Below are 12,428 nucleotides of genomic sequence, written 5' to 3' on the forward strand. Positions count from 1 at the left end.
TCTTCCGACTGTCACTTTGAAGGGCAACCAGCGCAAGCCGTAGGGCTTTGTGTGGTGCGAACGCTGGATCAGTAGAAACTGAGTTGAGACCCCGGGCTCAAGTGATAACGTCGGGATTTTGCCAGTGCTGGGCAAGGACCAGGCACCTCGTGGTAAAGGCCTGTCCCACAGACTGCAGCTCCCTGCTAGCATCTGACTGTCTAGACAGGCAGCGGGGTGACAAAACCCAGCCACTTTACAGAGGGTGCCCAGCACACTTCAGCGGGGTAATTAAAGCGGCTTGTCCGCACAGGAAAGTTAATCCCAATTGATGGAACGAGGGAGCTTAAAGTGGGATCATTAAAAGCCACATGAACTGTGACTATGGACACTCTTATTCACTATTCATACGTCCATAATTGATTTTATGAATTCATTCCCAGAATAAACTAAACTAAACATGAATTATGGCCCTGGAAACCAAAATAAATGTGTTTACACAAAGATTTAATGCGATTTAATGAAGCCATTATAAGAGCTTATTTAAACACATTTTCCCAAGTGCCTCAGACTAGACTAGCCTTTAGAAGAAGCCTTTGCCTTTTCATTCATCTCCGTTAAATTTCACAGACATTAGCTGCATTTCAGCAAGAGGTTTCTAACCTCTTCTGGAGATTGAATATGCAGGAACTGAATCCTTAAGGTAGGAGACTGCTTGTCGACAGTCCCAAGAACAGTTTCATGGCCCATTTCTTTTAGTTTAAAAAAAGTGGCTTCACAACATTTCTTTTTAGCCACATTATCACATCAAAGATTTCCTCCGCTTCAAAGAAAAGTCCCTCAGCTCTGCCCAAACCTCTTGGAAACCTCTCTGTAGGGGGGAAAAAAAAAAAAGACAGGTAGCAAGCTGATTAATCGCAAGCATCGAGGTAGGCTTAGGAACAGGCAATGAGGAGAAGTAGTCTACCTGGAAAGTGCGTCTCTTTATGACCGGAGGTGGAGCCAGCCGCACTGAATTGAGGAGAGGCAACAGCTGAAGAAGATCAAACCAGAAGGTCGTGGGGCAAAGGAGGCCGTTAGGGCACCGAGAGTCAGAGAGCAGCCAGGGGAGAGAACAGAGAAGAGGGGAACAGAGAGATTGCCGTGAAAATAAACCCCCGCGTGAGAGCCTCGTGCGGCACGGGTACCTGCGGGAGACCTCGGGGCTCCTCCGCGCCGGGCGCTGCTCACAGGGGGACCTGCCACGTGCCAGCCCTGGTGGGCGCAGGGTGACCGCTCACCCACCCCATGCTCCCACCGCACAGAGCTTTTACCTCTTTCTCTGCTCGGAAATGAAAACCGCCTGGGGGATTTTTGACTGCAAGGCATCCCCTTGCTGGCTCTGCTAAGCTCTCCGGTGACAGGACCGTTTCTTCTAATTTCTCATCGTCGGATTTGGGGTAACTATCAAAATGCCAATTTCCTCCGAGTTGTCCAAGTATGTTTTCCTACTTCTTCCCATCTTCCCTTACAAGAAACACGGTGCATCTCCGAGCCTCACCCTTCCTCAGGGTGTGGAAGGGAGCAGAGAGATGCTAACTGGGGCCAGCAGCAGTCGTCACGGCCAGCAAACAGGTCCTGGCGTGGCTCATTTAGCTGAGCAGACACAGCCATCATGACCAAGGGAGAAGATCAGGCCTTGGTGCCTCTGAGCCTTGAGCAGGGTATTGCCCTGGGAGCCCGTGCTTTGCTTTTCCTTGTTTAACAGTAACATCACTCTCTGACTGCTTATAGCCAGGAATGCTGCCTTAGGGCACAAAGCTGACCCGGACACGCAGAAATCAAATGCACTAAAGCTCAGGAGCATTTGTTCATCCTTCTGCTGTATCCAGTTTCCACTTGCATGCATGCTGCTGTCAGCCTGGCACCCACCGTGCCGGCTCCAGGCCCAGGAATGCTCCTCTGGCCTGATCCGCTTTCCTGTTCCTATCAGTTTTCCATTGAAGCTGCTCTTGATTTACAGAGGGAGAAGAGAAAGAGGCTTTCTGTGCCCAGGCACGAAAACGTGCCCCTGTGTGCAACATTTCCCAGTGTGAGCTGCGCACTCGGACCTGAGAGCTGCGCCCATAGGTCTCCCACCACAGTAACCGTATGCATCCAAGCAGCGCTCCTGAATCCCTTTAAACGCTGCTCTTCGTGTTCACAGTGAAAGCAAGGATCCAGTCCTGTTGCAAAGTGAAGTGGCAACCCAATATTGCAGCATTGCCGCCCTCTTATCAGGCGGCTGTGTCTGATGTGCTGATCCAGACAGCCGCCAGCGTTCGCGACAAAAGCGGTGCTGCTGGAAAATCAGCCAGGCTGATTTTATCTGAAGGAAATCCTTCTCTTTCTAAAAGACAGCGCAGGAGGCCCCATAGCTCAGGAGAGCGTTTGGGACTGTGCTGATCTTCCGAAAGGGGGTGTTGCTGTAAATCCCCACACCCCCTTGCTAGGTGTGCCGAGCACGTCTGTAGGAGTGACCCAGCCCCAGCTGAGCTGGCTTTGCCCGGCTCCTCAAGTGCTGAAGTGTATCTGAAATACCAGGCAGCTTCCAGAGAAGCAGAGGGAGGATGCTGGGAAGGATAAGGAGGAAAACTGAGAGAAGCAGTCCTGAAAACAGAGGCGAGACAAGACCCAGCAACAGATTCAAAGTGCAAGTGGGAAAGTTTAGAGAAGAAACCTGAAGCCTCTTCCACCCAGCTCCTGCCCTGCCTGCTCTGTGTCGCAATGGCAAGGTTTTTTTCAGAAGGCAGCGTGCAATATTGGATCCCTCGTGCCTTTGCACCAGAACTGGGTCCCATCAGACCATTACCCACAAACCTTTAGCGTAAGGATCTGGTTAGAGCGCAGGGCGGCAAGGGTGGTACTTAGGTATTCCTGGGGGACAGCGAAGACACATGACACAAAAGGGGTCAGTTAGGCACACGGTATTTCTGAAAACAGAGGGAGCACAGCTGGTCCCCCTCTTCCCTGAGCTGAGCGCCTGTCACCAAGGTGGCACTTCGGAGCAGCTCAAACAGCCAGCTCACACCAAAGGGGCAGCCCCACGCCTGGGCTTGTCCCTCACGGCAGCGCAGGCCATGCAGACTCATACAGAAAAAAAAAAAAGGAAACTACAACACAAGCCAAGGCATACATCCCAACCTTACATTTCCTTCCTAAGAAAACAAAGACGAAACAAAACTGAAACAACATCCCTGGTTTTTCAGGATGCTGGTTTTCATTTCCTCGCCCAGAATACCTGACAAAGGACCTTGTCAACCCGTAAAGCAACAACAAATTGCGACAGGGTCAAATGTGTAGCATTTTTACAAGGCTCATCCTAATTTTCCTTTTGGGAGGAAGAGAAGGAACAGCACCTCTGTTGGCTGACCTGCGCCTGTGACTAGACCCTTTGGGACAGCCCATCCTTGAGCTGACCTGAGGACAGTCACCCTTCCCATGAGCAGACCTCTGCCTTGGAACGACTCATGGGCTTTTTAAAACCTTGAGCTGGCTGCCTCATGAGACCAGAAGTACCTCCATGAGAGCCAAGGAAACGTCACCAGGCTTTGCTGGGATGTGAGGCTTTGTACCAGCCTTTTCCCCACTGTGTGTCACCCCATGGTGCCTACAACCCTGACCCACCAAACCAGTGCACCTTTGCCCCCCCGGTCTGAGCCCAGGTCATCCCAGTGACGATGCACAATCTGCACCTCCGTTTCCCAGTGTTGCTGCAGGGTCCTGCCGCCGCTTTTCACCTTGAGCACTGAGGACAGCCGGAGCCAAGGGCTGTAACGTGAACCCAGGACACCTCTCGGGTGAACATTGTTGTTAGCTTCTTTTTAACATAACAACCTAGTGAGCCAGCTTGCCTAAATAAACACAGCTGACCAGCTATTATTGTACGGGTACTGGCACATAGCGACGGCCCCCTTCTCCCTTCTCCACCAGCCGAGCTCTCTCCCCTGCCTCTGCCGCACAGAGCATCCAGGGCCCTGCTCCCTCAGGGCCAGGGACCAGAGCCCAGCTAATTGTCCGGAGGCCGGTCAAAAATAAACAGAAAGCCCTTAAGCTTGTCTCCCTGTACACCCAGATTACAAATTCCAGCCACTTCATATGATGTCGTTCCAATGCATTTCCAGTGGATTTTCAGCACTCCGGTTGTTTTCAGAGCTGCTTAAATTTTACCGCTGTAATCCCCTCAAACCCCATGATGTACTCTCGCCTCTCTTGGCTGTGGTACATGCCAGGCAGGCCAGGACAGAGAGGCAAGTGGGGCAACAGCCTGGCTGTCGTTAAATGGTTGCTGGCATCAACCTTCCCTCTCCGCCTCTTCTTTGCAGGCAGAAAGCCCACCAGCCCTGGGGGGCCAGCGTGGGGACGAGCTCACCAGGGACCAGGCAGAACACCATGGCCAGAGGCGGTCAGGGTTACTTTTGGACAGGGAGCACAACCCCTTCCCCTTGTCTCTATGCAGGGTTGAGGCCAGCATGACGGAGAAGAAAAAGGGAGGAATGAGGATAGAGTCTCCACGAAGTCTTGCAAACCCCACACTGCTCCTGGCCACGCAACCGCAGCGGAGTCTGTGGAAGCAGAACAGAGCTGGTGCAGCAGCACGAGATGTGAGTGGGTAACCTCTGCCAGAAACCCCAGGTTTTGTGGGGTTTGGGGGTGAGGACACGGACCTTCCCCGCTCCAGCCCAGAGCACGGGAGGACCTCCAGGAAGCGGCAATGACAACAGCATTTAGCTGGGGGTCAGCCCCGGTGGGCAGTACAGACCAGAGAACCAGCATCCCTCCTGGAAAACCTTATCTGCTGCTTTTCTGAGAAACACATCAATCAGCCGAGCGCTGCCCTCGGGGCCCCGATGACGCGTCTTGTTAATGAAACGATCTATATTTCCAACAAAAAGCCATTCAAACCAAGGAGGATTAACATGCAGGAAGGCACGGGACAGACGATAATAACGCTAATGACTTACCCTGTGCGGGTACTCTGCACACTGACCCTGTGAAAGAAGGGGATTAAAAAGGAAGAGTTTAAACCTCATACAGAGAGGACCAAAATAGACACACGGGGTCAGATCCAGAAGGTGTAAATCATTCTGACTATACTGAATTTGTTGCAGCTATGCCAATTTGCACCCGACGAGCACCCTGGCCCTGGCCCCGTCTCCCCAGAGCCCTCTGTTCTTGCTGCATTTCTCAGCCACTCAGAGTCAGAACGAGTAGCACCAAGCCTCCCATTAAAATTACCTTTTCTCCTTTTTGAGCCACTCGGAGTCAGAACGAGCAGCACCAAGCCCATCGAGTCCCTTTCCCTGCTCACTTTTTACATTTTATTTTCAACACGCCTCCCATTAAAATTACCTTTTCTCCTTTTTGTCCTGGGGGTCCCTATAAAAGCGATAAAAAAAAGCCCTCAGTAAATGAAGGAGTTCAGTGCATGCAAGGGGGAAGGGATTAGGAGGAGGCGGGATTGCAAGAGGTGGGATACTTACGGGTTGTCCCCTGGGACCTGCAGCACCCTTTAAAGAAACACATTGTCATGAATGCGAGACGGATTCCCGTTTACAGTGACAAGAAGACAAAAGCTCTCAGCGTATGCAGTAGGTAGAAACTCAGCTTTTAAAAACAATTGCGGAGAAAAGTTCCTAAGAGAGATCTGGGTTCCCTTTGCTACTCGGGAGGAGTGAAAATGCACACATGCTCTGGCTGCACTGCGGGAGGCAATTACTAAAAGCAGAGGGGAGAAATCATCAGGAAAATATACCCTTAGTGTTCCCAGGACCTCAGCTGGCAGCACGTCTCCTCAGCCAACACGCTGGGATCGAACCAGCAGCAGCCAGGGCTGAAGCCTGAGCTGCAAGTGCCTGAGCTAGGGTTGTGCAACAGGGGGATGCCGGCTCACCCCTCCGCCGAGGAGCGGGAAGGGGGATCTTCAACATGTGCTTGCCAGAGGGTTACACTGACACTCAGGCTCAAAAAACAGCATTAGCAGAAGAAAACGTTCAGCATTTCAGTGAGCGAAGGTGACTACAGAGCTGCTAGCTTGGCATAATCGTGTTTGGGGATTTCATCATCAGGGGAACAAGACCACATTTGGGTTTCCATCAAGTGTGGCCTAAGTTTATCGTTTTCAACCAAAGCATTTCAGTACGATGCACATATGAAACAGAGCTTCAAGAGGGGAACGAAAGATATTTAATATACAAAATATGCTTTTTTTGTCAGATAAGTTGAAAGCTGCCAGATGGGTTTTCAGAAAACTTTCCATCAACTTTTACTTCTGCTATGAGGCCAACCACGAAAAATGTCAGCTCCCAGAGTATAATTAAAGAACGTAATTGCTAACTGCAAGGAAAACAGATCCCATGCATAACTAGACAGTTGCTGTTGTGACATGATGAATCTGATAGCCATAATGTAAAAATTACAGACGTGCATCCCAGCACTGCTATTACGAAGTTATGGAATTAGGGACACAGCTAGTGCATTAGCTGAACTAGGACTGCTACCCCGCCTGTGAGCTCATTTCCAGCTGAGAGGCAACATAATTTCAACCCAACCCGTCAGACAAACATTTTTTTTTTTTTTTACCATCTCCCCCTTCTGTCCAGGATGACCCTGCAAAAGAAAGAAAACATCCCTCAGCTTCAGCCACCTCAGTCTCTAGAAGATGTTGGCTTAACCCACTTTTACTCCTCGCCTCGAGAGGTGCCCGCAGTCGCTGTACTTTGTCGAGGGAGGTGCAATGCCACACACCCGGAGCTTCACTCGCACATCTAAAAGAGCTCTCCGCTACCCAAAATGCTGAGAACAAAGCTCTGGAGGATGAATATGGGGTGCAAAGGCTCTGCAGGGCATGGCTGGGACATGGTTAAGCCCCTCTCAGGCTGGCTGAGCAGCTACAGGGGAGTGCAGCATGCTGCGCCTCGCTGGGGCTCACATGTGTGTCCCCAGAGCGGTGTAAGAGCGATGCTGCTGGCCTTGGCAGGGTGATGCTCCTCATAGCAAAAACAGGGTCCTGCTGTAGGAAATCAGGTGCCAGAGGTATGTGCTACCAGCTCCTTCTCCATTACAGCACGGCTAGAGGAAGCGTGGTGGGGAACTTGGCTAAGGGGCTGCCTGGAGCTATGGGTTTCATGTCAGTTGGGTTCACAGGGAAGTAGCTATATTTGTGCCTGAGCTCTCTGAAGGATGGGAAGAACTTAGGTCTCTCTCTCTGCTACAAAGCTGTGTGTATATATTTAGAGAGAGAGAGAGGAGGCTCTAAGGACAGCATGGAGTTCTTTAGGGTCCTTTCCTTTTCTACTGCAATTCTGCAGCACAGGAGCAAAGGGGAAGAAGCTGCAGGGTCGACTTCAGATGAGGCTGGCTGCTGTCTCAGGCAGAGGGCTGGTGCCTAGGGGCCTGCTCTGTCTGTCTGTCTGATTCGGGGGGGAGCGCCTGCTTTCCCTGCCGCAGCCAGGCCGCTGCACTCGTGAAGTGCTATTTTACAGATTTGCCGAGAAAGGAAGCGGCCACACTCCGCCTTCCCTAATCTCCTGACTCCTGCATCTCCCCCGAGGCATCTGTGGTATCCTCCTGCCTGCCAACCTTCTAATTTTCGTCTAATCCATGCATGTGCATGACATTGCAAAATAATCCTCTTAAAAACATACTCTATAACAGGCAGCCTGGCAGGACGGCGGGACCTAGCAGGAGGCAGGCCAGAAAGCCTTGAGAAAAGCTGTTTGCTTACCGGTTTGCCATCCAAGCCAATAGGGCCCTGAAATAAAAAAGGAGAAATGATGAGAAATGCTTTCACCGGGGTGTCTGTCCGCCTGCCCCAGCAAGCACTACGTGGCGCAAGATTGCATGGGCTGGGGGAAGGGGGGAAGAGGGGGAAAACCTTTTTAGTAGGGCCAGCTGCATTAGGACAAGGGGTAATGGTTTTAAACTAAGTCGGGGTAGGTTTAGGCTAGATATAAGGAAAAAATTCTTTACAATGAGGGTGGCAGCTCCCTGGCCCACTGGGTACCAGACCAGTTTCCCAATTGCTTCTGCAGGGACCTGCTCGCTGTCGGCCCATTTCTGCAGCAACACTGGACACGAGAGGGGAAGGGAAGGGAAGGGAAGGGAAGAGGGATTCATGGGCAATTTGCAAAAAACCCTCAGCATTTCAAATTTTGCAGTGTCCCGTAAACGAGTTGAAAATGAGCAGTTTTCTCGAGACCTTGATTTAGAAAGGCACCCACCTTTGGGGGAAGAGGAATTTTTGCAAATGATAGAATAATAAAAGTGTCCCAGGGAAGAGGTGACATACAGCTCGGCAGCACGTTGAAGGTACTATTTGATGAGAAACAGGCTCTGCAGAGCACTGTCCCACCCGGCACTTTCTCATGAGCTGGGCTGATTTGTTTTCTGCTCCTCTGAAAGCCAAAGACCTCAAAGGCCTAGAGAGATCTGCTTCTCCTCAGCCCGGGGGTAGCTCACAGCCCCCCTTTTCACGAAGGGCAGAGCCACGGAGCCTGGTCAGATGGCTCGCAGGCTGCCAATTCCTCCCGTTTCCCAAGCATGAGAGTCTTCCCCCGCAGACCTGCTCTGGCACACGGCGTGTCCTGCAGCAGCAGCTGAGCTGCCTGGCGGGAGCAGGGATGCGGGGGGTGTTTGTCTTTGCCTTAGGCTTCCTAGCTGTCCAGGATAAATGCATAAGAATAAATAGCAACCGTTCTGAGTTCCCCAGCAGCCTCAACGCTTCAGAGAGCGTTGCCAGCAACTGTAGGACTGAAATGAAATTTGCTTTGTCCTCTCCTGGGCTTGTTTTCTGTTCCCTTGTCCATCTGTAACAGCGTTGGAGAAGAATCACCCCCTCGTGCTTTTTGTCCTTTCCCTTTGGCATGACCAGGGTGTTCAGCCTAGCATGGGCCCCAGCTGACCTGCATCACGCAGGGCCCCGTTTGGATCACAAACGCTCGCTGCTATCGCAATATCACCTAAAGGCTCAATTAAGGCTGGAATTTCACCTACCTAAGGGTTATTTTCTTTGTTTGGGGGTATTTCTTAGGATGGTTTTCTTTTACTGAACAGATCTGGCTTCAACTATGTTATTTTAACACTTGGGGTTTTTTAAATTAATTTCCTTTCGGAGTTGTGTGGTTTGTTTTTTTTTCCCCAAGTATCATTTAAAAGTAAAAAAAAAAAAGAGAGAAGAAAAACAAATGAAGAAAAAATTACTTTTTCCAGTGATACCAGGTCAGGTCCTTGGTTTCAGACAGAAATGATGAGATACAGCGAGCACTAATGACACTTCCTAGTAATATTGCACATCCGTAGCTCATAAATTAGCAGTTACACTTACCGGGAATCCAGGAAAACCTCTTGTTCCAGGCTGTCCCTGGGAAGGATGAAACGGAGACAGCAGTTTAGAGGAACCAAAGTGGATTTTGACTGACCCTAAGTCCTCTCTACGGAGCCTTTCTTCCAGCCTCTGCCCATTTATCCTACAGCTCTCTGAAGAGTTACCCAAGACCCAATTCCCCTCCAAGGGGAAAGCGTCTTGGGAAGGAGGGGAAATCTCTCATCCCCACTCCAATTTGTACAGGGCCAAGAAAATCCTGGAGCAGGTCCAGTTTGGACTGTAAGCAGTTTCCTTGAAGTTTCTACATTAATTAAATGGGTGTCCCTAGCCCATACACTAGGCTTTTGGAGTATATTCCAGAGGCTGAGCTCATTTTATGGCAATTCTTGCTGCCATAAACTGGAGGCGTTTAATGCAGGGTGCTGCTCTGTGCAAGACAAACCTTGCAGGTCACTGGTGTCTAAACACAGCCATCCCTTTTCTCCTCCTCTCCTAATCTCATGTCCCAGTGCATTCATTTTCCTCACAAATAATTCTGGAGAAGAGATGATTTTTTTTTCCCCCCTTTTCTGTTTTTTTCCTCTGAGAGCTAAGAGAAAAAGGAGAGTTAGGTAGTATGATGAGAGGAACATGAGCATCGAGTCCTTTCCTCCGCCTCTTTCTGTCTAGCCTGCGTTGGCTACCAGTTTGGGATCAGGTACAGCAAACACTGGCTTGGGATGTGTTTGGCAGCTTCTTCATCACACACTTAGAAACACTGAAAAATGTTAATTTTTTATAGTTCTTCAGTTTCTGGGACCTGTGACATCCCAGGTCATAGTTACCCTAGATTTGTGGGTATCCAGAAAAGATACTACTTTACTTAAGGATTTCTTAATCTCAATTTTCCGAAAAATGTGTGAGCCAAGTCAGGAAGCAATATGGACCAGACTTCAGCAGATCTGGAAGCACACCCATGTGGATGGAAACAGCAGGATGAGGTAAATCCTGTACCACGCTCATGGAGCGACCGCTGTGGCATCTTGCCTTCCCTGAAAGCTGTGCTACGATGCCAAAAAGCCCAGGTTTCTTCTGTGTTCTCATGCTTCGTTTTGGGGAAGAAAATGCTTTCCTAGGCAATTTGAGATACCATGACTGGACTCTTTGAGTCCCATGAGGGTCTCCTAGGAAAGAGCTGGGTATAAACAAGGGTTCTCTTCTGAAAAGAAATGCACATGGATGCATCTCTGCCTTAACCAGAGCCATGTGGTGCCAAGGGAAGGGGAAGGAGAGGATGGGCGTGCTGGGCTGCAAGGCTGAGGTTCGCCACAATGCAGCAATGCTAATCCCTTGGGAGAGAGGTCAGAGACATGGCAGGGAAAACCTTCACCTTCAGGTTACATCTCCTCCAGCCTCCCTCTACCTGCAGAGAGACTCAGTGAAGATCCCTCCCTTCAGACTTGGGGCCAAATAACCTCTTCACAGAGTTTGAGGCATGCCCCTACCACAAAATGCCTTGCGTTGTGCTGAACAGTTGTGGTTTTATACACAATGCTATCAGGATCTAATCCCATTTGTACTGTTTTTTTAGTTCTGCAAAGTTGAACTTGGTCAGCTTTTCTTTGCAAGATACATATAAAACCACCTGGTCCTGTTGGCCAGTGACCAGGAGGGAAGATACGCTATAAATTAAAGGATCTGTCCACTGCTAGTTTCTGAAAAGGCAAGAATCAAGAAGAGCCTAGCCACAATTCATTAATTTTGGTTCCCTGCTGGACACCTCTCTGGACAAGAAGTGCTAAAAAAAGAATTAGGGAGAAAACCTGGAAATTGTGCATTTTGGCTTCCTTTGTAGACTAGAGACTGCTGCCTCTTTCTCCTTGGAGGACGGCAGAGTGATTTGCACGGTATCAGGCCAAAACAACAGTTCAGCAGCGAGCAATTCCAAGAGACTGTTTTTGTTGGGTGACTGTTTTTCCTTGTCTTCTTTTTAAAATGTTGATTGTATGAAGTATGTAATCCCAGGAGCTGCCAAATCATGGAGACCGTCTGTTTCTGCCACTATCGGCGCACTGTCCCTCTCTGGCCAGAAGTTAAGCAGTTCTGAGCTCTAGCGAAAACTTTAACCTCCAAACAAAAATCTGGAAACTATTTGTCATCCCACGTCTTTCCGAGTGGCCCCTTGGCCGGGGTTTCCGTGTTTGTCTTCAGTGCTCAGCCATCCTTTTGACCTATCACCAGCTCCCCGGGAAACTGGATCATCTTCACAGTAGGCTTTGGGGGTGGAAGTGTGGAGTTGTGCCAGCCCTGGCACCTCGGGGCTTTGACTGGGGTGGGCAAAAGCCCATTTTAAATATCGTTTGCCATCTAAGCTTTCTGCTGCTTTGGAGATGCAACATGTTCTGCACTTTCCCAAGCAGCAGCAAAGGCAATGAGGCAAAGCAGCAGCACCAAAGCAGACATTAAAAATTCTCCTGCAGACCAGGCATGTGACCTTCAAGAAAACAGTGGTGCCTGTCTCTGCCTGCAGGACCTACAGGGACAGGGACTGGCAGCTTTTCTCTCCAATTACTATAACCACACTATGCAGAAGGCTGAGAGCTACAGCTTGTGAGAAACAGCAAAAGCAATGGGGCATTTACCCTCCAAAACCTGCTGCTTGTGGAGCAGGGCGGTCTCGCCCAGAGCTTGGCATTGAGAAACCTGCCAGCCCTTCCTCCTCGCCTGGCCACGTGGCCAGGGGCCGTCTGCTGGGTATAAAACACTTGGGTTGACCTGTTTGTATCCTGGGTTTCGGTCCTGTCGCTTCTCAAACTCCAGCATATCGGGCAGGTGGGCCTGGGAACCAACAAAGCTGTTTCTTATTAGAAACACTTATCATGGGGCTTTTGGAAAGTTAATTGGAAAGCCAGATGTAGCCAAGTGTTCGCACTGCCTAGGTCTCTCTCACTTGACCTCCACTGTGAAACAAAAGTTGCCGGCGGCCCATCCTCTCTGCAGGTCAAGGACGGTGCTCTTCACAGGTTAATCAGAATCGGAAGTGCCCACTGGGAGGAAGAAAATTGAGTCTCCAGGTCTTTTTTCATGGAAATGTCTGGTGGAGGCTGGGCAGGGATAGAGTGGGGAG

At 50.1% G+C, this 12,428-nt stretch overlaps 1 protein-coding gene across 1 annotated transcript in view; it reads right to left on the bottom strand.

Annotated features, from left to right (window-relative positions):
• COL13A1 (collagen type XIII alpha 1 chain) overlaps window positions 1-12,428 on the bottom strand; it is an 84,016-nt gene that overhangs the window by 35,011 nt on the left and 36,577 nt on the right. Inside the window, exons 8-14 of the mRNA XM_035892549.1 lie at window positions 9,323-9,358; window positions 7,724-7,750; window positions 6,580-6,606; window positions 5,481-5,507; window positions 5,350-5,376; window positions 4,962-4,988; window positions 947-1,012 (exon numbers count right to left, since the gene is read on the bottom strand). Coding sequence (XP_035748442.1) covers window positions 947-1,012; window positions 4,962-4,988; window positions 5,350-5,376; window positions 5,481-5,507; window positions 6,580-6,606; window positions 7,724-7,750; window positions 9,323-9,358 — 237 coding nt within the window. The remainder of the gene's footprint in view (window positions 1-946; window positions 1,013-4,961; window positions 4,989-5,349; window positions 5,377-5,480; window positions 5,508-6,579; window positions 6,607-7,723; window positions 7,751-9,322; window positions 9,359-12,428) is intronic.

The sequence above is a fragment of the Egretta garzetta genome, unplaced genomic scaffold, assembly GCF_000687185.1.
Source record: "Egretta garzetta isolate BGI_Z169 unplaced genomic scaffold, ASM68718v1 scaffold204, whole genome shotgun sequence".
Taxonomy (NCBI): domain Eukaryota; kingdom Metazoa; phylum Chordata; class Aves; order Pelecaniformes; family Ardeidae; genus Egretta; species Egretta garzetta.